Source organism: Rhinocladiella mackenziei (genome assembly GCF_000835555.1).
Source record: "Rhinocladiella mackenziei CBS 650.93 unplaced genomic scaffold supercont1.5, whole genome shotgun sequence".
Classification (NCBI taxonomy): domain Eukaryota; kingdom Fungi; phylum Ascomycota; class Eurotiomycetes; order Chaetothyriales; family Herpotrichiellaceae; genus Rhinocladiella; species Rhinocladiella mackenziei.
Window position 1 is genome coordinate 2,175,316 of NW_013550600.1, and position 23,858 is coordinate 2,199,173.

General features: G+C 51.5%; 11 protein-coding genes across 11 annotated transcripts; 5 read left to right on the forward strand and 6 right to left on the reverse strand.

Annotated features, from left to right (window-relative positions):
- Positions 1-54: 54 nt before the first annotated feature.
- On the reverse strand, positions 55-1,447 carry Z518_07264 (uncharacterized protein; the record flags this gene model as incomplete). Its single annotated transcript, XM_013415393.1, has 2 exons — positions 55-1,362; positions 1,421-1,447. 2 exons carry the CDS (start codon positions 1,445-1,447, stop codon positions 55-57), a joined length of 1,335 nt encoding a protein of 444 aa, XP_013270847.1.
- Positions 1,448-1,925: 478 nt separating this feature from the next.
- Positions 1,926-6,248, reverse strand: Z518_07265 (uncharacterized protein; the record flags this gene model as incomplete). Its single annotated transcript, XM_013415394.1, has 2 exons — positions 1,926-2,849; positions 2,898-6,248. The coding sequence occupies 2 exons, from the start codon at positions 6,246-6,248 to the stop codon at positions 1,926-1,928; spliced, it is 4,275 nt and encodes a 1,424-aa protein (XP_013270848.1).
- A 573-nt stretch (positions 6,249-6,821) lies between these two features.
- Positions 6,822-7,172, forward strand: Z518_07266 (uncharacterized protein; the record flags this gene model as incomplete). The annotated part of the gene is made up of 1 exon (XM_013415395.1): positions 6,822-7,172. One exon carries the CDS (start codon positions 6,822-6,824, stop codon positions 7,170-7,172), a length of 351 nt encoding a protein of 116 aa, XP_013270849.1.
- A 405-nt stretch (positions 7,173-7,577) lies between these two features.
- Z518_07267 (phosphoribosylaminoimidazole carboxylase, ATPase subunit) lies at positions 7,578-9,392 on the reverse strand (the record flags this gene model as incomplete). The annotated part of the gene is made up of 1 exon (XM_013415396.1): positions 7,578-9,392. One exon carries the CDS (start codon positions 9,390-9,392, stop codon positions 7,578-7,580), a length of 1,815 nt encoding a protein of 604 aa, XP_013270850.1.
- Positions 9,393-11,741: 2,349 nt separating this feature from the next.
- Positions 11,742-11,933, forward strand: Z518_07268 (uncharacterized protein; the record flags this gene model as incomplete). Its single annotated transcript, XM_013415397.1, has 1 exon — positions 11,742-11,933. One exon carries the CDS (start codon positions 11,742-11,744, stop codon positions 11,931-11,933), a length of 192 nt encoding a protein of 63 aa, XP_013270851.1.
- A 199-nt stretch (positions 11,934-12,132) lies between these two features.
- On the reverse strand, positions 12,133-13,136 carry Z518_07269 (uncharacterized protein; the record flags this gene model as incomplete). Its single annotated transcript, XM_013415398.1, has 2 exons — positions 12,133-12,993; positions 13,071-13,136. 2 exons carry the CDS (start codon positions 13,134-13,136, stop codon positions 12,133-12,135), a joined length of 927 nt encoding a protein of 308 aa, XP_013270852.1.
- Positions 13,137-14,588: 1,452 nt separating this feature from the next.
- Positions 14,589-16,193, forward strand: Z518_07270 (uncharacterized protein; the record flags this gene model as incomplete). Its single annotated transcript, XM_013415399.1, has 1 exon — positions 14,589-16,193. The coding sequence occupies one exon, from the start codon at positions 14,589-14,591 to the stop codon at positions 16,191-16,193; it is 1,605 nt and encodes a 534-aa protein (XP_013270853.1).
- Positions 16,194-16,715: 522 nt separating this feature from the next.
- Positions 16,716-19,102, reverse strand: Z518_07271 (uncharacterized protein; the record flags this gene model as incomplete). The annotated part of the gene is made up of 2 exons (XM_013415400.1): positions 16,716-18,875; positions 19,004-19,102. The coding sequence occupies 2 exons, from the start codon at positions 19,100-19,102 to the stop codon at positions 16,716-16,718; spliced, it is 2,259 nt and encodes a 752-aa protein (XP_013270854.1).
- Positions 19,103-19,921: 819 nt separating this feature from the next.
- On the forward strand, positions 19,922-21,624 carry Z518_07272 (uncharacterized protein; the record flags this gene model as incomplete). The annotated part of the gene is made up of 2 exons (XM_013415401.1): positions 19,922-20,454; positions 20,511-21,624. The coding sequence occupies 2 exons, from the start codon at positions 19,922-19,924 to the stop codon at positions 21,622-21,624; spliced, it is 1,647 nt and encodes a 548-aa protein (XP_013270855.1).
- A 225-nt stretch (positions 21,625-21,849) lies between these two features.
- Z518_07273 (uncharacterized protein) lies at positions 21,850-23,069 on the forward strand (the record flags this gene model as incomplete). The annotated part of the gene is made up of 3 exons (XM_013415402.1): positions 21,850-22,257; positions 22,388-22,485; positions 22,583-23,069. The coding sequence occupies 3 exons, from the start codon at positions 21,850-21,852 to the stop codon at positions 23,067-23,069; spliced, it is 993 nt and encodes a 330-aa protein (XP_013270856.1).
- A 116-nt stretch (positions 23,070-23,185) lies between these two features.
- Z518_07274 (uncharacterized protein) lies at positions 23,186-23,728 on the reverse strand (the record flags this gene model as incomplete). The annotated part of the gene is made up of 1 exon (XM_013415403.1): positions 23,186-23,728. One exon carries the CDS (start codon positions 23,726-23,728, stop codon positions 23,186-23,188), a length of 543 nt encoding a protein of 180 aa, XP_013270857.1.
- Positions 23,729-23,858: the final 130 nt, after the last annotated feature.

Here is a 23,858-nt window from a genome sequence, read left to right on the forward strand (position 1 = left end):
CCCACTTTCCCGTCGTCATACAGCAACTCAATGGTCGCCAGAAGCCCTTCCCCATCATTCACGTCGATCGCTGTCCAGCCATCGAGCAAGACCGGTTGTTCCATAAAGCTCCCGCCACTCGCCTGCTTCTTCCTCGACGTATTCCCCCACAAATTCCGCCGTCTCGTTTGCTTTCTGTTTGACAGCATGAGATGCCTCTTCGATTTTCTCGCTCGCCCGTGCCATGGCGAGACTATAATACTCAACACTAGACTTGGCCTTTTGTGCCAACCGTTTCGCAGTCGACCTTCGTTGATATCGCCCCAGGATGATCGAAGTGATGTAATACGCTTTCACCAAGAAGCGCTGAATAGCCTGCTTGACCAGCATTGTCGTACCATGACTGAAGAATGCTCGGATCATCTCAACGTAGAGTCCTTCGTAAAGGCCACCAGCTCCTTCATTTTGAGCGATTGTCAACACAGTGTGGAGTATCGTTGCCCGAGCCGCTTTTCTGGCCCCTTCATTTTCAATGTCCTCGCCAATCACCTTGGCTTCATCGCTCTCTTCTTTCTTGGAGCCCGCCTGAAGCCGAGTTTGGGCTAGACCGAACGGATATGTGGCGGAACTCGCGCACGCTCTGCTAAATGCTGAAAGCAAGAAAATCAATGAGGGAGGCGGATTCGCTCGTCTGTGCCGAGGCAAGAGAATTCTCTTTAATGTTTCGAAGAGGAAGAAGGTGATTGAAGGGTTAAGAGTCAAGACGAGTGAAGCGGGGTAGCCCGACCAAAAACCTGACACACCGTGCTCAGAGAGTATATCCGCAGCGATCTGCCGCGCACTTGGTACGCGAAACTCTCCCTGACTATTCAAGTCTTTAGCCGCCAGTAAAGTGGCCACCTGCTTTCTGGTGACGATATTGGCGATTGGCGTCGATGCAAGTTTGGTCAAACTTCCAGCGACAAATCCCACCCCGAGCTCCTCCAAGGCAGGCAGTGATTTCGCACTACCATGCGAAGCAAGCCTCCTGTTGCGGAGGAAACTGTATGTCAGGAAGAACAGGAAGGAGTCGGTGATCGTCCGGCCCGTATCTTGCAGTAGTCCAGTATAAAACGCAGCTAGACCGCCTTCGTTCTTGTATATCTTTAGGACCGCATCAACAAAGCTCTTATATTCCTCGTCAGGAGGCTGTGACTGGTCCTTCCGCAACTGACGTTGGATTTGAAATCGGGTTATGATTAGATCGATGGGATACAGAGTAGCATTAGAGATGGCAGCGCCTGCAGTTCCAGCAATGCCATGGCCGAGTGCTTCGAGAGCAGAGGTATTTCCTGCTGAGTCCCGGGGCCGATTGTTCACCTTGTGGTAGAGTTCGAACACATCCTGCGACGATTAGTCGGAAGTCAAAAACCATCTGCGTTCGGGACATCAATATACGTACAAGTTGACTGTTATAGATGTCAGCCATAGCGGCAGTGATCTCCCCGCATGATCGCGCTCAGAATTGGCGTAGCATATCGGGCAGATAGAACAGTAGCAGATGAAAGGAGGTCATGGAGTTCCCAGAATGACGATGGTGAGGATCTGAACATATAGGCGATTTACCCCACACTTTTCCCAGGGCGATCTATATTGATACCGAGTCCGATCACGTGGAGTACATTCTGACGGGGGTCCTTTTATAATTGCAATTGTGTTCAAGATGTACCATTTTCAGCTCATTATAAGCTCGTTCCTTTTAGAACTCTCCTGCCGTGAGGGTATTAAAAAGAAATCAAGAAAATGATTGAATCCATCGGGGGTCCAACGCTCCTCTCCATTACACCTGGGAGCGCCTTGCTGGGCGGAGTCTTCCTGCTCCTCTCAAACCCCTTCATTTTAATGCCCATCTTCCCGTCGTATCCATCATCAAACACCGTCAACGATCCAGCAGAGGCAGTCTTCGTCTACGCCCTCACGCTTGTCCGTCGTCTCAGGCCATTTTCAGCCGCTTGGAGCTCTCTCGCAAATCTCTCATCCGCGTCCAAGTCACTTTCTCCTCCTGTGCTTCCTCGGCTCACTGGTCTAGCCGATACTTCGCGAGACGCACTACGTCTTGCCATGATGCCTGCCATTTGATGTGTGGTCCCTGAAGTGTTGCTTGAAGATCGTCGGCTTTTGACACTCGTGGCCATTGTCTGGGCGCTTGCAGCGCTTGAAGCCCGCCGATCGTTTGGCTGGGGTTTCGGATATGATTTAATCGGAGATCTCTTGTCCTCTGGCGTATATCGTTCAACTTGCTTTGGTTGCCGGGAAGAGTGCCTTGATCGAGGAGTCGGATTTGCGCCACCAGAATCGTCTCCATTGACGGAAGAACCCGTCCTGATGGGACCCGGAGTGGAAAAGGTCGTGTTGCGCTTCGAGGCTATTGAATCTAAATCTCCTGCGTCTGTCAGATTGCCCTCTTCCACTTGATCGACTTCGGTCTTAATAGTAAGTTGTTCGGGCGCTGGAGCGGCCATTGCTTCCAAAGCAGGGTCGACGGGTACGTGTTCTACCCCAACGTCTTTGGCTGATTGCTCCCCAAAGGTTGCATTTTGTGCAGGATATGCTCCGTTTACTTCAACGTGATTTTCATTGTCATTGAAGGGTCCAGGAGTGTGAAAGTCCTCCTCAACAGCTTCAGTTGCGGTCTGAGAAACGTCTCCGTTGGTTAAAGCGGGATCAATTAAGTCATCGAGCGAATCAATGTCCATCCGAGCCTTTTTGATATGCGCACTCTCATCGCTTAAGCGAGCTGGGCGTTTGGTACTAGTGGATCCTCGAGGTTTCGAAGGTTCTGCTGCCTTTGCAGGATCAATCCGACCATACTCATCATGCACACATCGGCGCTGGGGCAAGTCAGTTTGTGACCAATCCATTTCTGCGGGACCTCCTACCTTGCTCTTCCGACACTCTTCACAGGCTTTGCTCCGACTCTTCTTCGATGTTGACTGGAGTTCAGAGTTTGCGGGGACAGGCTGAGTTACCTCAAAATTGCTTCCAACAGGTTCCGAAATCCGGGTTTCGGGTGACGGGTACTGCTCAGCCTTGGATCCATTCGGAATAGCTGTCAACGCAGATGATGGCTCAGCGTTGGAAAAGCTCCGGGGCCGGATTTCTGGTGCTGGTCTGGTGGGTGTTTCACTACCCGATTTGTGTCGGCACTTTATTCGTCGCTTTCGACACGGCTCACAGGCGACTCTCAATCCATTCGCCCTAGGTCCGGGTTTAGAGTTCTGTTTTGCTGGAATCATATTGTTGACTTCCGTGGGAGGAGTTCGTGCATGCGCTTGTGCCTGTGTCTCCGCCTCCGCCTCCGCCTGAGCCAAGACTTGTGTCGCCTTTCGAGAGGAACTTCGTTCTCCAGGTAATCGAAAAGTCTCGGGCTTTTTGGTCTTTTCCATTTTCTCTGGCTCGAGGGCACCATCTGAATGTACCCAATCGGGCGCTGTCACATTACCACTCTTCCAAGCACACCAAATCGCAAATAGCTTGATCATCACCAGAGGCTCGCCGTGTCCCTTCGGAATGGATGCTTTGACTGCTTCAATCTGCTTTTTCGTGATGTCTGATACGGGCAAACCAGCATCTATCCGAGCCGTCCGGTACAGAAAATCTCTGAGAGGCGGCCACCCAGCGACCTCGGATTTTGGGTAATATCTGGCATTGAAAGCAGGGTCACCCGGCTCTGCTGTATTCTCCAAATCATCGATCTCATCCCACACCGGATTTGCACGCAAGAAGACATAGTCCGGATCATCGCGGAAGTCTTGCAATACTTCCTCCGGGAGCGGATCATCTTCCAGGTATTTGATCAAGGTATACCACATAACTTTCTGAAAGTAAGGATACCGAAACTTGGGGGCCACTTTGGTCACTTTTTCGATGTTGGCAACCTTGATTTGCATTTCATAGTCGAGACGGGTGAGAAAGTTGCCTCCGATGACCAAGCTATCCTCGGGTGTCCAGACAGAATGAATCCAACCGGCAGGGATGAACGCCGTGTCTCCTTCGCGAAGATCAACTCGGGTGCAATTACCGCCACACAAGTCGCCCAGCCATGTCTCATTTTGTGAGTCCGAATTGCACCAATCCTCGTACTTTTTGAGGTACTTATCTTCCGGTGGGATGAAGAAGAACGTCTTTGTTCCTCTGACAATATGGTAATACACGGAGGAACCTCCAAAGTCGATGTGGAAGTCCGTGTAGCTGTCAGCTACTGACATAAGACAGTAAAATTGAACCGGTCGTTTCTTAGTCCGCGTTTCGGTATCAGTGTCCCAAACATGATCTTCGAGATCCAGATCTCGAACTACTTTCGGACGTCTGATCAGTTTGCCGAGAGGACTGTGAGAGACTTCCAAGCTGATGACATTTCGAATAGGCTTGTCACCCTGAAGTTCATAATAGTCCGCCCACTGCTGCAGGGTGAATTGACCTTTTGTTTCCTGGGACTTGACGTCGATCACCGGCACAGGTTCATCAGGTCCATAAAGCTCGGCAATTTTGCGGACTGTCAGATCTCGAGGGATCACCATATCCAACAAGTCTTGGTCACAATCGATGACTTCCTCCTCAACAACTTCGGATGGGGTTGGAGGCTCCGGCCCTGCTAGTTCCCCTGAACTCTTGATGAGGGGGAAAGCCGAAGTCTCCTCCATAGACAAATCAGAGGATGGTTCATCCAAAGGAGGCTTAACCCCAAAGCGTGGGTTCCAGGATGCTGGAACCACAAATGGTCTCTTCATCCCTTCGAAGCTCTCCATGAACTCCATCGTAAGCAGCTCCGGTCGGATGCGCGCGAAATCATCAGGTAACAAGGCAAATTTTCCTTCCTTGATGGGCTGGATATAATGGTGCGTCGATGTTTCGGCGGAGGATTTCACCACGCCTTGATTGAGACCGGCATAATCAATGGCAGTTCGTGGGCGTGATGACTTTCGCACGTAGGTGGTTTTCCCATGGATAGGCTCACAGTCCGGGCAGAGATATTTGTCAACGCTTCTCGCTTCAGCTTTTGTTTGGAATCCGGCACATTCGGCATGGAACCAGCGATCGCATGCATCACAACTGATCCAAAACATGACAGAGTCCTTATCATCAGTACTTTCCAGCTGAAGACGCTGACATGCCGCGCAGACCTCGGCTTGAACCTCAGGTTTGACTCTCCGCTGTCTTTTGGGGGGAGCATTCGTAGAGGATGTCGGTTCAGAGCGTTGTTGAGGTTCTGAATATGCCGGTCCTACCGTGGGCTCGGTTCCTGCGGTATCTTGTTTCGCCTTGTCCTCCTTTTGAACTTGCAAGCGATCAGAATGCTGAGTTATCGACGTACGCCATTGACTTCGATATGTGTTCGTCATGCTCTGGGATCTCTGCTTAAAACGGTCTTGTGAGATGTTGTTCTCCACGAATCCCGTTTCCGGACTCCGGTGAAGGCGTGTGACAGGGCTCTCTGGGAAGGTCCATGACTCTGAGGGACGGCGTGCCGTAGAAGGAGGATAGGGCTGCGGATGGATTGTCGCTGAATTCAACAATGGTGTATTATTCTTGAAGTTGACCTCGTTCTTCAACCCAAGTAGAAGCAATGCATCTTCGTGTGTTATTTCTGTTGTAGTATCGTAACCGTTGTTTCTCGGTCTATCTGCGCATGGCGACCACTCAAGATTCGGAAGTCGCTCGGACTTGATTCGTTTTGCTGGCGGGCCATTCGAACTATCGTCATAATTGTACAGGGGGATATAGGACGTGGAGGGTCGAGTCGTAGAATGTGGGCTCGCGTTGGCTAATGCCGGACTAGTCGCAATCGCGGCACTTGCAAGGTCATCAATTGTCGAGCCGGAGCGAGTATGACCTTTGAATTGAGAGCATCGAGTGTCTTGAGGGAGCTTGGAATTTCTGGATGGCCAGTCCTGAGAATCTTGTAGCGGGCGCCCCTTCTGTGTAGCCGCACCAGCGACTATCCTGGCGCCGACATGGGCAGCACCATCTTGATCGTAATATATATGGTCTGGCTGTATATTTGTTCCGGTGCTCTCTAATTTTTCAACGTCGGAGAGCCCGAGTCCCCGTAATGAGTAACCATTCTCTTGCGATGTGTGCCGGGGAAGCGAAGGCTCGCTCAGGGTAGTAGGTCCGAAGGAGGGTTCAGGGGATAGGCGTTCGATGGAGTCAGCGGACGGCCGTACGGGACTGACACCACGAGGCCTCAGAGGATCTTCAGAACGGCGCCAGAGCGTTGAGGTAGGCATTGTCGCCGTCGTCGACGGTCATCCGTTGGATTCTTTGCGATGCGTTGCGGAGGTGGGGTACGAGTCGAACAATTTGAGAACTGGAGAACGGCAGCAAGCGAGGCTGGCTACATTGGTGAAGGAGCTTGTATGACCTCCGGCGGGAGGCCAGATGCAATGACAAGAGGAAGGAGTGTTGTGGAGCGGTGCGCGAGGATGTTCGTGGATGTTGCTCAGAGTTCGACTTGAAGAGGGAAATGAAATTGGCGCTAAAGCAGAACCGCAAAGCATCGACGGTACCAGCCTGCGGCGCGGATTACCGCACAACAGTCACGAACTCATGTTCGCAACAAGGAAATCCTCTGATTGCCAGCTTGATCCTATATTAACGTCTAAACGACGCTCCTATATCGCTTGTGCGCGATTTCTTCCGTCGTTGGTTGAGCAGCGCACTAACGTCTACAAACAATCTTAAGACGCAGTCCTCCGCTTTCGAGAGCTTTCACAACCTAAGAGATCACAATCGGGCAGGAGACTCGGTCTCCTTGATCTTTGATTCTTGTAGATGTGAGGTTTTGCCTCGTATCTGTCGAGATGTCCCGCAGCAACAAGTTGGCCCCAGAGGCGAACCGAATTCTTTTTGTCAAAAATCTTGCCTACAACATCGACACTCCTGCACTCTTTGATCTCTTTGGCAAATTCGGACCTATCCGACAGATTCGAGCCGGAACGTCGAACTCCACGAAAGGAACAGCGTTTGTGGTTTACGAAGACGTCTTGGACGCAAAGCAGGCGTGTGACAAATTAAACGGTTTCAATTTCATGAACCGATACCTCGTCGTGCTATATCATCAGCCGGAAAAGATGAAGGTCGAAATGAAAGAAGATATAGCTACGAGGCAGGAGAATCTGGAAAGAATGAAGAAAGAGCATGGAATTGAATAGTGGTCTTTGCTAGCAATGGCCGGCTCGCCCGAGGCCGACCCGCAAACGGCTGAATGAGTTCAAAGAAAATTTTGACACGATCGAATCTATGAAAGGCGATTCTCAACTCGGTCAAATGACTTCCGGAGGACACGGTTCAGCGAGTACAGAGGTTTATGCGGCAATGAAGTCAGATGGGAAAGCACAGCGATGACCCTCCAATTGTCGTCGAAGAGATACCGTGCCGCTCACCCGACTGCGCAGGCAGTCTCCGGCAGTCGTTTGTGAATATGAATGTTCGAAACGAACAAATATGAGGATATTGCGTGATGCCGCAAGCCGCGAAGAGTAGCCTCTTCAGCACCAAGCCCAGTAAGAAGCTCGCAGTCATGAGATGGTCCGTCGAAATAGCGCTCCCATGATAGATCATCCATCCAACTTCTTATATACCTTCCACCCTTCCCGTTGAAGTCTATGCTCCTTCTCCATGTTCTCATCATCCATCTGTTGCAGGTGATTTGCAACCCATTCCCGTGCCTTCGTATCGCTTGTCCCTACAATCCGAGCCGCCAAAATCGCCGCGTTGACGCTGTTTCCAATACCGACCGTCGCCACTGGAACACCACGAGGCATCTGCACGATGCTGAGTAAACTGTCCAGACCGTCCATACTGCTGGCCTTGACCGGGACGCCGATCACAGGAACAGGGGTCTCCGAGGCCATCATCCCGGGGAGGTGGGCAGCACCCCCGGCGGCCGCAATGATAGCTTTGAAACCACGCGCAGCTGCGACTTTACCGAAATCAAGCATGTATTGTGGAGTTCGATGTGCGGAGGTGATGTGAACTTCGTACGGGATGTCCATCGTGTCGAGAATAGTGAGGCCCGGTCTCAAAGTGGCCAGATCAGTGTCGGAACCCATGACGACCGCGATGACGGGCTGAGGGGCTGGAATTGGATGGGTATTTTGTAGCTCTGCAGCAATAGAGGCTATCGAGGTGGCAGGAGCAAGCGATGAATCGGTTCGATGGGCGCGAACTGCGTCGACCATTTGAATCAGAGGATGTATCTTTCGCTCACACTCAGACATGCTTTTGCCGAGAATAGTGATGTGGCCCATCTTGCGTCCAGGTCGTCCATCGCCTTTGCCATATAAGTGAATCTTTGCTCCTGGGATGGTAAGTGCAGTTTTAGCTACAAGGAGATGCGAGTCGGGCTCAGGTCCTCCAAGGATATTTAGCATGATAGCCGCCGTCGTCACCATTTCGGTTGCTTCCGGGGCGATCGTCGGGGCGAGGCCTGGCAAGATCGCTCGGATTTGAGCTTCATATTGAGACATATGGCAGGCTTCGATCGTATAATGACCGGAATTATGTGGTCGAGGTGCAATCTCATTAACGACAAGACTGTTGTCCTTGAGCAAGAACAACTCGACGCCAAAAACGCCCGTCCCCGGGAAGGTTGAAACAGCGCGGCGAGCAAGCGCATGACCTGCTTTTGCAACGCTAGATGAGACGTTTCTCGCTGGAGCATAGACCAATTTGCAGATGCTGTCTTCGTGAATGGTCTCGACGGTGGGATAGGCCAAGGTGCTCGACTCCCAGGAATCGACTGAATCTTCCTGGGCGACCTTGACAACCACAACAGCCAACTCGAGCTTGAAGTCACACCACTTTTCCGCGTACAGAGGGCGATTCTCCAGGGCCTTCAATGCGGGCTCAATATCGGAGACGGACCTGACAGGATAATTCCCCCGTCCGTCATATGCTTCAGTCCTCGACTTCAGCATGAGGGGATATCCGAGGCGGTCAGCGATGTCTTTCAGGCCTTGAGGTTGAGATGTGCCGACGGCAATCGACTTGGCCGTGGGAATGTCGAATTTCGCAAAATGCTGTTTCTGAACAAATTTGTCTTGTATGGTTCTGACAGTTTTCCAACTGGGCTGAATTCTCGACCATTGTGTACCATTGATAAAAGGCTTCTCCCCCTCGAGCTCTTCCAGCACTTTAGTGTCAACATGTTCGATCTCGTACGTGAGAACGTCGCATCTGGAAGCCAGTTCTTTGACATCCGATGCCTTTGCAAAAGACCCGGTGACGTGTTTGTCAGATAATGCAATCTGTTTTGCGGGTGCTCTGTCGCTGTCGAGAGCTGCTACCTCGATATTAAGTCTATTTGCAGCTTCAGTCAGCATTCGTCCAAGCTGGCCACCGCCCAAAACACCGACAACATGGCTATCCATCCTCCTATTCAAGTGGGTTGGCGGTGAGTTTGTGGAAGAAGTAGGACGAAATGATTCGGATCGAGAAAATTAAGCGGGCGCTGCCTCAGCCCGTATACGAGACACCGTGGTACAAAACAAGTATAAGAGAAATTCTTCACATGGGCTCCGGGCTCACACTGGAAATCTGCTCTGAGATCACGGTCAGTCCGGTGAGAGAGTTTCACGAAGTATTTTTACGTCGTAGAATTTCTGGCCAAAAATCTGCGGATGTTAGGTAAATTTTGGGGGGATTTTTGGCTAACCATGATTGGCAAATCGTCGAGTGTACCACAAAGCGTCATTTTGTCCTGTTGGAGATGAACTCGGCAGGAACTATCCGATATAATAGAGTGTCTGAACAGAGAGAGATGCCCGGGGAAGAGTAAGAAACCGCAATACAGCCTTGAAGTGACTGCACCGTCTAGCTGATGGTACATCTTCGGATTTGAGCCTCGGTGAAAACAAGCAATCAATGAGAAGCTACCGCAGATACCCAAAACCTAGCATGTCGTACGAGGAAAAGGCGGCGAAAGATGGTGTGATAAAGGACTGGAGCCTGAGCCACTCATTCCGTACTCCTCAGAAGGACAACTCACTTTTCTCGAGAATTTCAGGGCTCATTCACTTTGCGGGGGGAAAATCCTTGCATTGTCCTTCCCCCCTACCTGCTGCTGACAGCGAAGTTTGTTTTCAGGCATCAATCTACCAACTTCTTCCTCTCCTTTGCAAATTGCAACCGGATCATAGACCAGGTTTGTGTCTCGACTGCTCCTTACTTCATCCTCACTAATGAAAAGTCCACGCATTAGGATGTTGAATGGCTGCATCCGGTCGAATCCGCCTATCCCCCGTCGACCATTTTCTCAATGGCCCCTGACCCCCTGCGAATTCCTTACCAGGCCCCCGTGGGTTGCCCCATGATCGGTTTCCGGGCTGCATTCCCGCAACAGACGCCGGCGCTCCTACAATCTTGTCATTCGAACCAGCAGGGGTCAAAGAAAACAAAAGCAGGCTTCGGTGACTTTCTGGCGTCGGATCTTTGGCGCGGGATGGGCCTTTTCGCAAGCACCCTAGCTTCCACGCTCCCTAGTTCCCCTAGCTCCCTCGTTTCCAGCTCTCCAGGGACGGGCTAGAGCGCCTCCAAAGTTCTTAGTGTGTCTTCCAAATGGCTGACGTGTTGGGGGTGGAGCACCCACACAATGGGGTTGCAGGAAATTTCGGGTCCGCTGCTTCGATCATCATGCCAGAAACAATTCGATTCAAATTACGAAATGCAAGTCAAGACGTGGGCAGCGCGGGGAGAGCCAGTGAGAGAGGTGGAAAAAGAAAAAAGAGAGAGGGAGAAGGCGAGAACAAAGAAGGGCCATCAATCAGCTTCAGCATTCAGGCAATGCCTAACTGGTCGCTGACACTTTTTGGTTGGTACTGGCACTGACACCTGGCAACCGAAGGACATGTCTCAGTCCGGCCGACAAAAAGACAAAACGTCAAAAAGGGAAAAGTCACTTTGAGCTTTGGATGAATGAGCAAATGGGTGCGATGGGATGTAATGGAAGCGACTGGCAACGCAGGTGGCACACCCAGGCCTTGATCAGCGTCATCGCATCACCAGTGACCCAGCGTATCTGCCTTTTGGGTAAGCCTCATCCGAAATCGTGCCTCGTGGCGCTCCGGGGAAACAGCTTTTGGCGCTCTGGCGTATTCAGATTTTGGGGGTTTTGCGTGGACTAGACCACCGGATTTGTTTGAACTGATGCGACAATCCCACGTCGCCTTGACCGCCAGATTTCTGGACGGCACTGGCACTGGCAATTTTTTACTCTCTTTCCGCTGCCTCCCTGCGGACTGAGACTGGCATACGAAGGACTTAGTCGGTTAGTATTAGTTGGTTCAGAAGCACTGAGCATTCTTACTTGACTCTCATTCTCCTTCAAATAGAGCTCCGCTCCCCTGCTCCCGAGTCCTGACAATCTCCTTTCTTTTCTCACACCACCCTTTTCACACTCACACACAAAAGAGGTGCCTTTCTGTTGCTCTGTCGATCAACCTCGCCATCGAGTCTATCGCCTGGTACTGTACCTTTGTACCTGCAGCAAGTGCCGATCAACCTTGCTAACTAAAAAAAATTTCGACCCCACCAACACCCGCCATCTGCGTAAGTTTGCTCCCCCATCAGTCTGGCCACCAGGCTGCTGTCGGGCTGCCAAACAGCCTTCTCCATCCACACAGCATATTCGAGTTGTTTCCTGACACCTCATCTATCCAGCTCCTATCCAGAAACAACCCCCCAGACGATCCTCCTCGCCACCCCATCTTCCATCTCTAGCCATGCAACGCTTATCCTATCGCTCTACGGTCCTCGCCTCCGAAAACTCGACCAGAGACATGCACAAAGCCGTCGAAGCCTCACCACGTCCCAAATATGTCTCGTACTCGGATCGACGAAAGTATCCTGAACATCAGCCTCCTCCACCTCCACCATCTCCCGTGCATTGGAATCGCGACAAACAAGACCGATGAATCAAGGTCTTCACACTACAATGTTTCGTGTCTGGCAAAAGTTGTATCAGAATAAAATATTGTCATTTATGGGTTACTTCGCTTCTCGATTGTCCTTTGTCCAGGCTTGTTGGAGACGGAATATTCAACAATAGCTGGAGTTGCGGCAACAATATTTGGGAATGTGATTTGGGAAACTATAGGCGTTAGCATTTTCATGTCATATAACCTCGTCCTCGGGCCTCTGATCCGTCTCTTGGGGACTGTGATCGCTATCCTCTAATTGAGAATAGATTCCTTGAAGTCTTGCAAGAGCTCTAGCGTCCCCTTTGAGCACTTTTCGATTTAGCTCGGCGATTTCGTCATGCATTGCATCCTGTATTCTCGGAGTTCCACCCGGTGCGGTATTTTCGTCCACATATACCCTCACAATATCGCTCCCTCCACGTTGTTGCTTGATATCCATGAGCTTCTCGAGAAATGCCGCTTGTTTCTTAATTTGCATGTTTGTCGCCGGATTCGTACCATTGAGGTTCCCTAAACTGCGGCCTTCTGGAGGTTCGTCATGCTCAGCCGGAGCGTCGACATCGGCTTTCTTAGATCCCTTCTTCTTTGACACTTGGACTCGGTCGCCAACGAGTTTAATTCGTGACATGCCAATCAAGTCATAGTCATCGGTGGATTGCAGAATCTCGATGGTGTCCAACAAACCCGGATGGGTAAAGAACATGTTAGTGCCAACCATGTCGGTCCAGGTACAGCTGTAAACTTGATCCATGTATGAAATCATCGGGTTGGTGGTGTTCAGATCCAGAATCTGTACCTGTGATGGAAACGGCCGTGCGCTATCATCGTCGTCATCTTCCACCTCCTGCGAAGGGGTGTCAGGTGGTGCCTGAGCCGGACTAGTTTCCTCCTCTGCGCGCTCGGCTGGATCGGGAGAATGGTCATCCCGGTCAGGAGCCTGGGGAACAGAATTGTCATGTATTCTTTTGGCTGGTATCACCGGCTTGGGGGCTCCAGGAACATTGGGCTGAACCACAGAATTTAAGGATGAGAGATCAATGTCCACGAGAAATGTCTGTCAAGAAAGGTGAGGAATGATCACGTTAGATTGGCATTGGGCAGGGAGCGTCTCCATTCAACCGCAAGTCCTACCTCTTTCTCAGTGTCATGATATTCGTACTCAAATTCGTCCTCAGAACCGTTTTCGGATTGATACATGATGTCCAATCACTTTCTGCCACCTGGGTCGTTATTGATGGACCAGTCGAGGGTGACTAAAAGGGAGAGAAATCGGGGATCCGAGAGGTCAGAAACGAACCGTCACGTGATCTCGCTTCCTTCGCAGGAACTTGGGTGCGGACTTGAGGAGCAGCCCACCAACAGTGATGGGCTTGAATAGGAGGCTGGGTCTATTGGAAGGGGGCGGGGTTGCAGTGGTCGACCTTCGGACAACATAATTTGCCGTCTTCGTGATGATATGAAACAAGTCAAGACCCTCTCATTTTCGTTTAAGAGGTACGGTCAAGGCGTACTAATGCTGTGAACATGCTCCATGTATAATGCCATCACGGGGTCTGGCGTTGGTCGTTGGTGCCAGGCGGACTCGTTACAGTTTTGAGTTGTCGGACTTCGTCGTACTCGGACGATGTCCCTCTTCGTTTCTCTCGCTCACGCCTGAAGGGAACCAGTGTGAGTGGCCCACCGCGCGGCCTGACGAATGACCGACTATCTACTAGTCTTTTCAGCCATCAGCGTCAAATTTCTTCATTCACCTTCTTTCTCCTACTCCACGACTCTTTTCCCATCACATGGGACAAGCCTGTACGTCTCATCACTTCTCAAGGTCCCCTAGCAGCATGACCAGACCTGCTGCCCTCCCATCCTCAACACCAAGATAGAAGAAGCCAGATACCCGATCTCGGTCGGCCGCCAGGCCCAATCAACACCCACTAGTAGGTCAAGACCTTCCAAGCCGTTTGCCCACCGCCCGAACCTTCCCGCGTCTTACTTGCTCGGTACCTCGAGCCATTTTGTACTCCTTCAATAGCTACCAGCGCTGCACTAGGCGGATGTTGGCGGAAGTCCCCATTATTCATCCCCAACAGCGGACTGGCCTTTTCATGGGTCTCAGGGCGGAGCCTATTTCTGCAGCATTGCTACTGATCCTGATCTTATGTCCGGCTCTGGCTTGCCCTGACATAAGACATTTTCTCAATGCAGTCAACCCCATGCCCTTTCCGGGACCCTACTCAGCCGTGTTCCGCTCTCTCGCCGCTACATCCGCGTGGGTAAATGACTACCAACCAAATCATGTCCTTCCCCTCGTTGTCAGATTTCCTTTCCTCGTGATATTCGGGCTAATCCTTTCGGCCTCTCGCTCTTATAGTGGCCTTGGAATTTGATCATGGCGGCGGGCGTGTACCGCTTACCCAACCAATATATACCCTCTCGGCGGTGCCTTCTCTCCTCTCTATAACTACCTTCCCTACGACTCGGGCCAGTCCCCCCATCGACGACCCTACCCTCGCTATCCCGACAGCGCAGGCGCCCTTCCATACACCCGTTGAACCTACATCCGTCGTCGTCCGAGTCGAGTCGAGTACACCGAGACCGGGGCAAGATATCACTCCTTATGAAACAATAACAGACACCGCCCTGCAGGGAGAGCCGATGACGGGCACAAAGACCAAGGCCACTATTGGTGTCCTGTCGACCATCATATCGTACATGTGTATAAACAGCATACTGAGAGTAACCAACCCCGAAGCATTCATTTGGTCAGCTGAAGACAGAGAAGAGGCGAGCTGGATCGCAACCTCCAAGTCATGGATCGACCGCAAGTGTTGTCGATGGCTTGGAGTTTGCGGCGGAGCACATGTGCAGTTCGTTACTGAAGGCGACAGATTTGGGCACCGTCCCGTTCTCAAAAACAGACATCGACTAGTCGATCCAAAACCAGATTGGGACTGGCAGCATGCCTGGACGGAGGGAAATGATCGACCCGAAGATTGGACTGATGATGAACGTGTCTTGAGAGAAATTCCCGACTATGTGATGGAATACGCACCCCTGGTCCATCTGTACTCCGGAGAGCAATTCTGGCCCTGTGATGTTGCCGAGCATCTCTATCACATCACTCCGGCATTGAACTATACCCCTCTGCAATCGGAACAGAGACACCCAAATTTGAACAATCTAAACCAGCTGAACGAGTGGCAGAACGGTAGGTGGGTGTTTCTGACCAGCAACGACAACGTGGAGGAACGGCCAGAATGGTTGGAGGGTGAAAAAAACATTCCCAGTGAACCCTCGAATCCGGATGACTTGTTTGAAGACAACGAAGGGTGGGTCCACAAGCCCGGTCGAACATATGTCCAAGGGTTAAAGGATGCCATGGCCGATCTGAAAGACTGGTTCGGACCTGATGTTGAGGATTTGGAACAGACCAAAGATTTTCAAATGACATTCTCCGGCCAATCAGAGGAGAGCATGGCGGCACACCGCGTCCATCATGAATTGAGACGCTCAACCATTCGAGATCACGCGCCGGGCAAGATTCGAGGTGGCCGAAGCGACGCTCCTGCAGTATTGGTCACCGTCAACAAGGGCCATGGCATCGTCGACGCCTTCTGGTTCTTCTTTTACAGCTTCAATCTTGGGAACGTGGTCCTCAACATTCGCTTTGGCAACCACGTGGGCGATTGGGAGCACACCGCTATCCGATTCCAACACGGTAAGCCCAAAGCCGTCTTCTTCAGTGAACACAATTTTGGCTCCGCTTACAGCTACGATGCTGTCGAGAAACTGGGAAAACGTCCAGTCATTTACTCCGCGTACGGCACGCATGCCATGTATTCGACCCCGGGAACACACCCTTACATTTTACCATGGGGCATCCTCCATGATGTGACTGATCGCGGGCCTCTGTGGGACCCCGCGCTGAACTCGCACGCCTATACGTACGACTACAAAGCGGATATCCTACGTTCGTCCAACCTCACCCCCTCGGCGCCGACTGAGTGGTTCCAGTTCAGAGGCCGTTGGGGTGACAAGTTCTACCCGCTCAACGACAAACGACAATACCGCTTTGCGGGCCAATATCACTATGTGAACGGACCTAAAGGACCCAAGTTCAAGGATCTCGACCGTAAGAAGATCTGCGCCGGACCCGAAGAGTCACCATGTGTGATCAAGAACTGGTTAAGTAGCGGTGACAAAATTGGTCGTTTACACCTGACGAATGAGAATGGAGAAGATGATCTATATGATCTATGAAAACAAGTCCACGAGATGAGATGAGATGAGAAATGACGAAGAAAGAAAGGAAGAGAAATCGCCCCATTGTTTTCAATGCTCGGTGTTCTGCGACATCCTTTTTTTATTTTCCGGGATTGACGACCAACGCCCACACAGCATCATGATACCCATACCTTGACGGTTTTTGAGTTTTAGTTACAAGACCCTGGTCGGAGTCTCTGTTTTGCTTGATAGACTTGGGTTAGGGGCTTGCCAATGCGCCCTACTGAGGTTACAGGGTGCGTATGTGCCAATGCTGGAGAATGAGAATTAGACTTGAAAAACCGAACCGATTCTCTCTGTACTGTTCCCTCCTCTGCGCTGACTCGTGCTCTCCAAGATCTTTTTCCTATCCTCAAGATTTTCTACAAGTGGAAACGGTCGACCTTGTCACGCGACTATCATGATATCATGTGACGCGCTCAATGTCACTCCCTGCCACGATGTGATGTGATGATATCAAGCAGATTATATAAATTCACCTCCTTTATTTCTGGCTCTTCATCTCAATCCCCCCAAGAACCCCTTAATCACATTCGCAGTCAACTTGGCAACATTATTCTGATAATCGTCCCAGCCCAGCGAACACATCCAATTGATACTTCCGACAGAAAAAATCCCCCCTCCTCCACTATTGACGTAATACGTGAGATCCGAGCGGATGAGATCCGTTTGTGTACCCAGCGTGTGCACGGGCGGGAACACGAGGTCTTCGGGCACAATGCAGAAATCGTCTGGATGACCCGTGCTGGATGCTAGAATCTTAACGCATGAGGGACTCCCAATGGCTTCGTCGAAGCGGTCCATCTCATCGCCGCTGGCGCCGCCGCCGAGGCCAAATTCACCGATGAGGTCCTCGCCGTCGGCGAAACCTTCGAACATCCAACTGACGGACTTGTCTGTCTTGCTTAGGTCTGTGCGTTTATAGGGGACGCCCGGCCCGGCGCCCTCGCCGGAAAAGCCAATGCCAAAGAGCACATTACACGCACGGCCACGGGTGCGCCAGAGCGTGCCGAGCTGGCCGTTGGTACTGAGCACGTGCTCGCCGCCGGGAAGACCGTAGGAGCGCACCCCTTGATCTCCGCGACGGACTTCGAGTCGATGCGGCCGCATCGCCATGTCGGTAGCAGTGACCCAATAAAAGCCGTTGCCGCCGAGATACATTAGATTTCCTCCCTGTGTCGCATATGCGGTATAGGCATTGTACGATTCAACGCTGGGATATTCGGGGTGGGCTCCCGTGATGACTGTATTGAAGCCGCTGATAGCTGCGACGCCTCGTTCGTGCAGGTCGTGGTCCGTGATGATCTCATAGGGCACCTGCTCCCGCTCCAGCAGCCCAATTAACATGGTATCAGCGCTGAATTCCCGGGGCCGTTTGAATGCCCACATGATATAGTTTGGTCGGATGTTGAGAATTGGTCGCTTTGCAGAAGAATACACGACGCCGGACTCGTCGTTGTGCACGTCGTAGTTGGATAGACCGAGGTCGGAGCGTCGCTTGAGCCGCTCAAAATGTTCGCTTTGGGCGATGTTGGTTGGGTCAAAGTTGGGTCCGACGTCGATGGCCGACAGCCGCGTCTTCTCCCATAGATGTTCATTCGCGTATGCGAGGTACGTAAATGTAGAGATGACGAGGGCTACTTTACCTTCTCGCTGTTTCCAGGCCTTCTTGCTGGGTCGGACGAAGAAAGGAATGCTGTCTGAGGTTTTGCCGCTCGTTGCGTCGACTTCGACGGCATATGCACCTGACCGTGCATCTTCGGGGATGGTGATGCTGAAGTCGGTCTCCCATTGCGCGTCATCCAGATCGTCTTCATGAAAGTGGATCGCTCCGTAGCCGTATTTCGCTTTGGTCCAATCGGATTCGGTGCCGTCCCAATCCCAACCTCTAACTGCTCGAGTAGGCGCATTGATGAGTTTGCCGGTATGGCCATTTCCTGAGACGTCGGTTATCAAGTCGCTAGACATATTCCGAGAGAAGTCGTACTTGACGAGGGTAGTTGTTGGCGTGTTGGTTGTTTTGATGGACGGGCTGTCCAAACGGCCGTTGAAAAAGTTTGTCGGACGTGGGAACGGCGCAGTTGTAGATTCCGCGTAGCTTGCACCGAACAGGAGAGAAGTAGAAGCGGGCATGGCAAATGGATTGGTAAGTTGACGTTCGACTTTGATGGGAGGCAGAGGAGGTTCCGCGAAAAGCGAAACGGGCGTAATCGAACCGGCGAAAGCAATCCCCTCGAGGACCACTTTGACTTCAACCCATCTCTTCTTCGCGGGGCCGAAGTCGGTGGTGATGACCTCGACATCCTTGCCCGTGCCAATCCAGAAATCCAGCTTTCCGGCTTCCGTGATCACCGCAGCAAACCCTGTCTTGAGATCCACGTCAAGCGCGGAGACGAGGGTCTGAGTGTGGCCAGACTTGGGCAACCATGGTTGCATGTAGAAAGAAATTTCGAGTCCTTTCACATTGCTTACTGAGCCTGGCACCCAGTCCTCGACAAGAGCGTAGGACCCAGGTCGTGCAAGTTGATATCGACCCTTACCCTCCCCGGCCGGAATGACGGAGATGACCTCCTCCTGTTTCCTCGGGGAGTGCTCGATATCGACACTCTGGATGATCCGGACGGTACGATATTTGTATTCAGGTTCTGTCGATGAGATCTGGATGTCTCGTCAGAGAGGAAAGGAGAGTGAAGCGACTGCCATCACTGTTTCCACCGACGATAGGACCAGAACGATCTTCCTTCCTGTTCCGAGGTCCTCCCATGGTAAGAATCAAGTAATCATACCTTGATAGCGACTGTGTCACCAGGACTCACGATCCATGGCTCCGCATAGCCGATGATTTCAGCAGGGTAGTCGGATGGTGGCTCGCAGATGGTGGCCATGGCAAAGATGGAATGCAGAGTATTAGACGGTGGTGAAGAGAGAGAATGCTGGCAAAGATGTGGAAAGGAAAAGTGTCGTTCTTATAGTGGTTACCCCGTCAGAGGAGCGTACCGGCCAGCGTCGATGGTAGTCGGCCGGAGCGTGCGTTTCTAGTGGTTGGACTTAGGGTGGGACATGGAGAGCACCACAATACTGGTGCATGCTCAAGGTCGACGAGAAATCAATTCGCTTTTCTCCGATTCGAGGACGAGGAGGAGTCAAGGACAAAGGCAATGCGCAAGGCTCGACACGGTAATATCCATTATCTCTGATGGTCGCCGGAGAGTCAATTAGAACCTAAGACATGGCAGGTGAGTGGGTCTCTCCTTCCTCTTTAGAAACAGCAGCAACCGAGGACGAGACCCAGAGACGTACCGTTGGACTTATCAGGACTTGTATATCGCCGATGATCTCCATCTCCTCAAATTTCATCCCCTTTCGACCACTAGCCTTGCCTCTCCATCGTCTCTGGCTTGGGGCCCATACTGTTATCATGTCCGCTCCCTTATTATTATGGGAAGATCCCTCATATACGGAAGGTAAGATAAGGTGATTTGGAGAAAGTGTGTCAAATCAAAGCCGCTTCGGTGGGCAATTTTTGAATCCTATCTCTTGGTGGACAACGTTTCTGGATTTGGAAGGATAAATTAGAAGATCCTTCGTCCATATCATGTCTGTCTTGGGCTATATAATGAAATGTGGGACACAGCCCGGAGAAAGAGCAGATGTCCTTCTAGTCATTTCTTCTTCTACTACTACTGTGACCAGCCGTCTTCATCATGGTCTCAGACACCCGTGATGTGGTTCCCGGGACCATTCATCTGGTTGATACGGAGCATCACACCAGCCATCACCACGACATTGTTCTGAATCCTCGTCCGAGCGCTGATCCTGAAGATCCTCTGAACTGGAAACCATGGCGTAAGCAATTGGCCATCTGGATGGTGTACACCTATATTTTCGGCCTGGCCATTGCTACCACGGTCCAATACTCCATCCTTGCCGACATCGCCGAAGAGACTGGTATCTCCATTGCAAATCTCAATACTGGCACGGGATTGATGTTCTTGTTCCTCGGTTGGGGTTGTCTGATCTGGCAGCCAATCGGGTTGGTCTTCGGCCGCCGTGGTGTCTATGTCCTCACAAGCTTGCTCACGATCGGACCCATGGTCTGGACAGCATATACTCGCTCAGCTGGAGAGTGGTATGCTCACCGAATATTGATTGGGCTTGCTTGTGCTCCAGTTGAATCACTGCCCGAAGTGTCGGTGCCGGATCTCTTTTTTGCCCACGAGCGAGGATTCTACATTGGGTGAGAATTTCTGTCTTGCAGGTCGATCTCTTCCTCTGCTAACCGCTACAACCTAGCATCTACGCACTCTTTGTCTTTGGAGGAAACGCCCTGGCCCCCTTTTTGGCCGGATTCGTTGCCGATGCCTACGGATGGCGAGCCGCCATCTGGTTTGGTACCATTGTACTCGCCGTGACTACGGTCATCATTTATTTTGGCCTCGAAGAGACGATGTACTTTCGCGAGACGATTGAAGGAGTTGACGAAGGAGATGCCATCCATGAAGAACGACAATCCAGCAAGATCGTTTCCGAGACTGACACACCGACCGAGAAGAATGGACCTGTTGCTAATGTGGAAAGTGGACTTTCCTCTCCACCAGCCGAACGCGTCTCTCGCTACCCGAAGCCTCGTACATACCTCCAGAAACTGTCCCTTTTCCAAAACTTGCCGGGTCGTCCTTCAGTCAAGCAAATGTTCGTTATGATGTACCGACCACTCCTCGTCTTCTTTTACTTCCCATCCGTCGACTGGTCTGGTTTTCTCTATGGAAGCAACCTATCCTGGTATACCGTTGTCAATGCAACCATGAGTCTAATTCTCAGCGGCGCCCCTTACAACTTCGCCCCAAGCATGGTTGGCACGTCATATCTTTCGGTCTTCACGGGCGCTCTACTCGGTGCGCTTTGGGCTGGATGGGTTGGAGATAAAGTCGCCTTGTATCTCGCTCGTCGCAATGGCGGGATTCGAGAACCGGAACATCGCCTATGGACACTTCTTGTCTCCGGTGCCATCGGTGCGGGCGGCTTCATTCTCTGGGGGGTGGGTGCCGCTCATCAAGTTCACTACATGGGACTGATCATCGGCGTGGGAATGGTTGAGTTTGCGGTCGTGGCTGGTGCTTCGGCTGCCATTTCATATGACGTTGATTGCTTCAAAGAGATTGCAGGCGAGACTTTGATTCTTGTCATTGTCATCCGCAACACCATGGGGTTCGGTTTCTCGTATGGTATCACACCATGGCTGGACGATCAGGGACTGGTCAAGACGTTTGTTGCTGTCGGCATGCTCTCGCTTGCATGTACTTTCAGTTTCTTGATCTTTATCTTCTTTGGTAAAAAATTGCGAAAGCTCTCAGCCAAGAAGTACTGGCAATATGTCGATACACTGGTGGGTGGCGGTGCGCATTAAAATTGGGGGAGGGAAGAGGAGAGAGACGGTGGTGACCCTCGAGCCGAGTTTTCAAAACCGAGTCATAACGGCGGGCGCTTTGTGAGCTTCTCATGGCAAATAAAAGACGTCCGCACGGCCGTTCGGACGACTTTCTCCTTCTCCGAGTCACTGATCTGATTGTTCTCGATTCTTCAACTCAAATCTCTTCTAGTATCATCCACTACCGGCACAAGTTTTACTAAAATGGCACCTTCCGCAATATTCCCACCAGAGAACTTGCCCTCTACTAAAAGTCTGGCTGCTTTCATCGACAACGACGAACCCAAATCCTCCAAGTCTCTCCTCCCGCCTGTCCTCGAGTATGACGCGGCAACATGCACCTCCTCCGGCTTGGTCACCGCCCTCAAAGTGTCTGGAGGCGTCGTTATCCGAAACTTTTTAACCCGTGAAGAGACTCGTGAGATCGAGGCCGATGTTCGCCCATGGTTGGATAAAGATGCCCCCTGGGATGGAGATTTCTTCCCGCCCGAAACACGAAGAGCTTTTGGTCTTATTAGCAAGTCCAAGACATTCGCGCTGAGGGTCGTTGGTCATGAGCTCTGGTTGGAGGTGGTCGATGCCTTATTGACAAGTGAGAGTATCAATAATTGGGTAAGAGAATTGATAGTTACGCCCCCGCATCTCGTGTCCTACCGGTACAGATGTACTCTCACTTGACGGTTTCTATCCTTTCGCGCCAGGAGACACATCAGAACTGACGGTACCTCAATCAAAATCAAAGATTGGAGAAAAGCGAGAACAGAGCGTCTCAAAGCCCCAGCTCAATAATACCATTGTGTTCAGCATTGGGCCTGGGGCACGAGACCAAGCTCTTCACAGGTCGGTCAGCTCCTAGCTTTTCCTCTTACTCCGTCTCTTCCACCTTGAACGCCCCTCCCGGTTTTGATGGATTGATGAAAAGCTTTTGTGCCTTTAGAGATGATATGATCCACCACCGCGACCACCGCGCCATCGCAAAGCGCGAAATGGGCCGCGACGCCGGGATTGGTTTATTCGTCGCCGGAAAGAAGACCACCCGACAAAACGGCGCCACGCGCTTCATACCTGGCTCGCATCTCTGGGACTACAACGAGGGTCCGCCGCGCGAAGACCAGACCTTCTACGCCGAATTAAACCCGGGCGACGCATTCATGGTCCTATCGGGCTGTTTTCATGGCGGAAGCACCAACAAGACAGAAACCGAGGAACGCTTGGTGTTCTCGTGTTTCTTCACACGTAGCTGGATGAGGCAAGAAGAGAACCAGTATCTTGCTAATGATTGGGAAAAGATTCGCGAGTTGCCGGGTTGGCTACAGCAGCGTGTTGGGTGGGGATTGTCGAGGCCCTTTTTGGGCTGGGTCAATTTGAACGATCCGATAGTGCTTTTGCATCCTGGTGAGGCTAAATACAAAGATTTATTTTGAAGGAATGACAGACAAAAGGAGAGAACATCCAGCGAAGGCACTGGCTCCATGGTTCAGAAGGGACAATAAATAGCTTGATGAAATTGATCAATTTCACTCCGCCCCTAACCTAGCTTTCAGTCTTTCCCGGGACCTGCGTCCTCCCACGCCACAGCGGCCTTCATTGCACCCGACGAGGATGACGAGGTCCAAAACACTCTTGGGACATCACTCCACCAAACGTTCTCAAGGTCCAATCCGTCATCAATTAGACGCCAAACTGTCTCCATCAAGCCTATCACCGTATTGAAGACGGCAAGGTCACTCTGTACTTTCCACCTCTGGTAATATTCCACTGCCATAAGGTGGCAAGACAATTGTTCGGAGGTGGATTTCATCTCGCACACTGCAAAGATGACGGGGATAAGACGCTGATTCTGGAGGTGAGATATTGGTGGAAGACCGACCATGAAGCGGAAGATTTCCTCCGCAACCCATTGACAGCGGTCGGCGTTGTGAGTAGGGAAAAGGAGATTCAGCGTGGGGCGCGAGAGAGGACAGGGGCTTGATAGGAAATGAGCAAGTAGTACTTCTGCTGCTAACGCTGTCTTCGCCGGAGTCAACTTGAATGGGAGATTGGAAAGGGTTGGTTGCGGACGTTTTGAAAACACGAGAGACATGTTGGCCTATAGCATAAGGGCCCCAGGATACCGCAGACACGATGTCGTAAATATCTGTGAGTAAAATGTCAGGAAGCCATTGAGAGCGAACAGACTCCACTCGGTCTCGGATTGCCAGGTCATAAGTGCT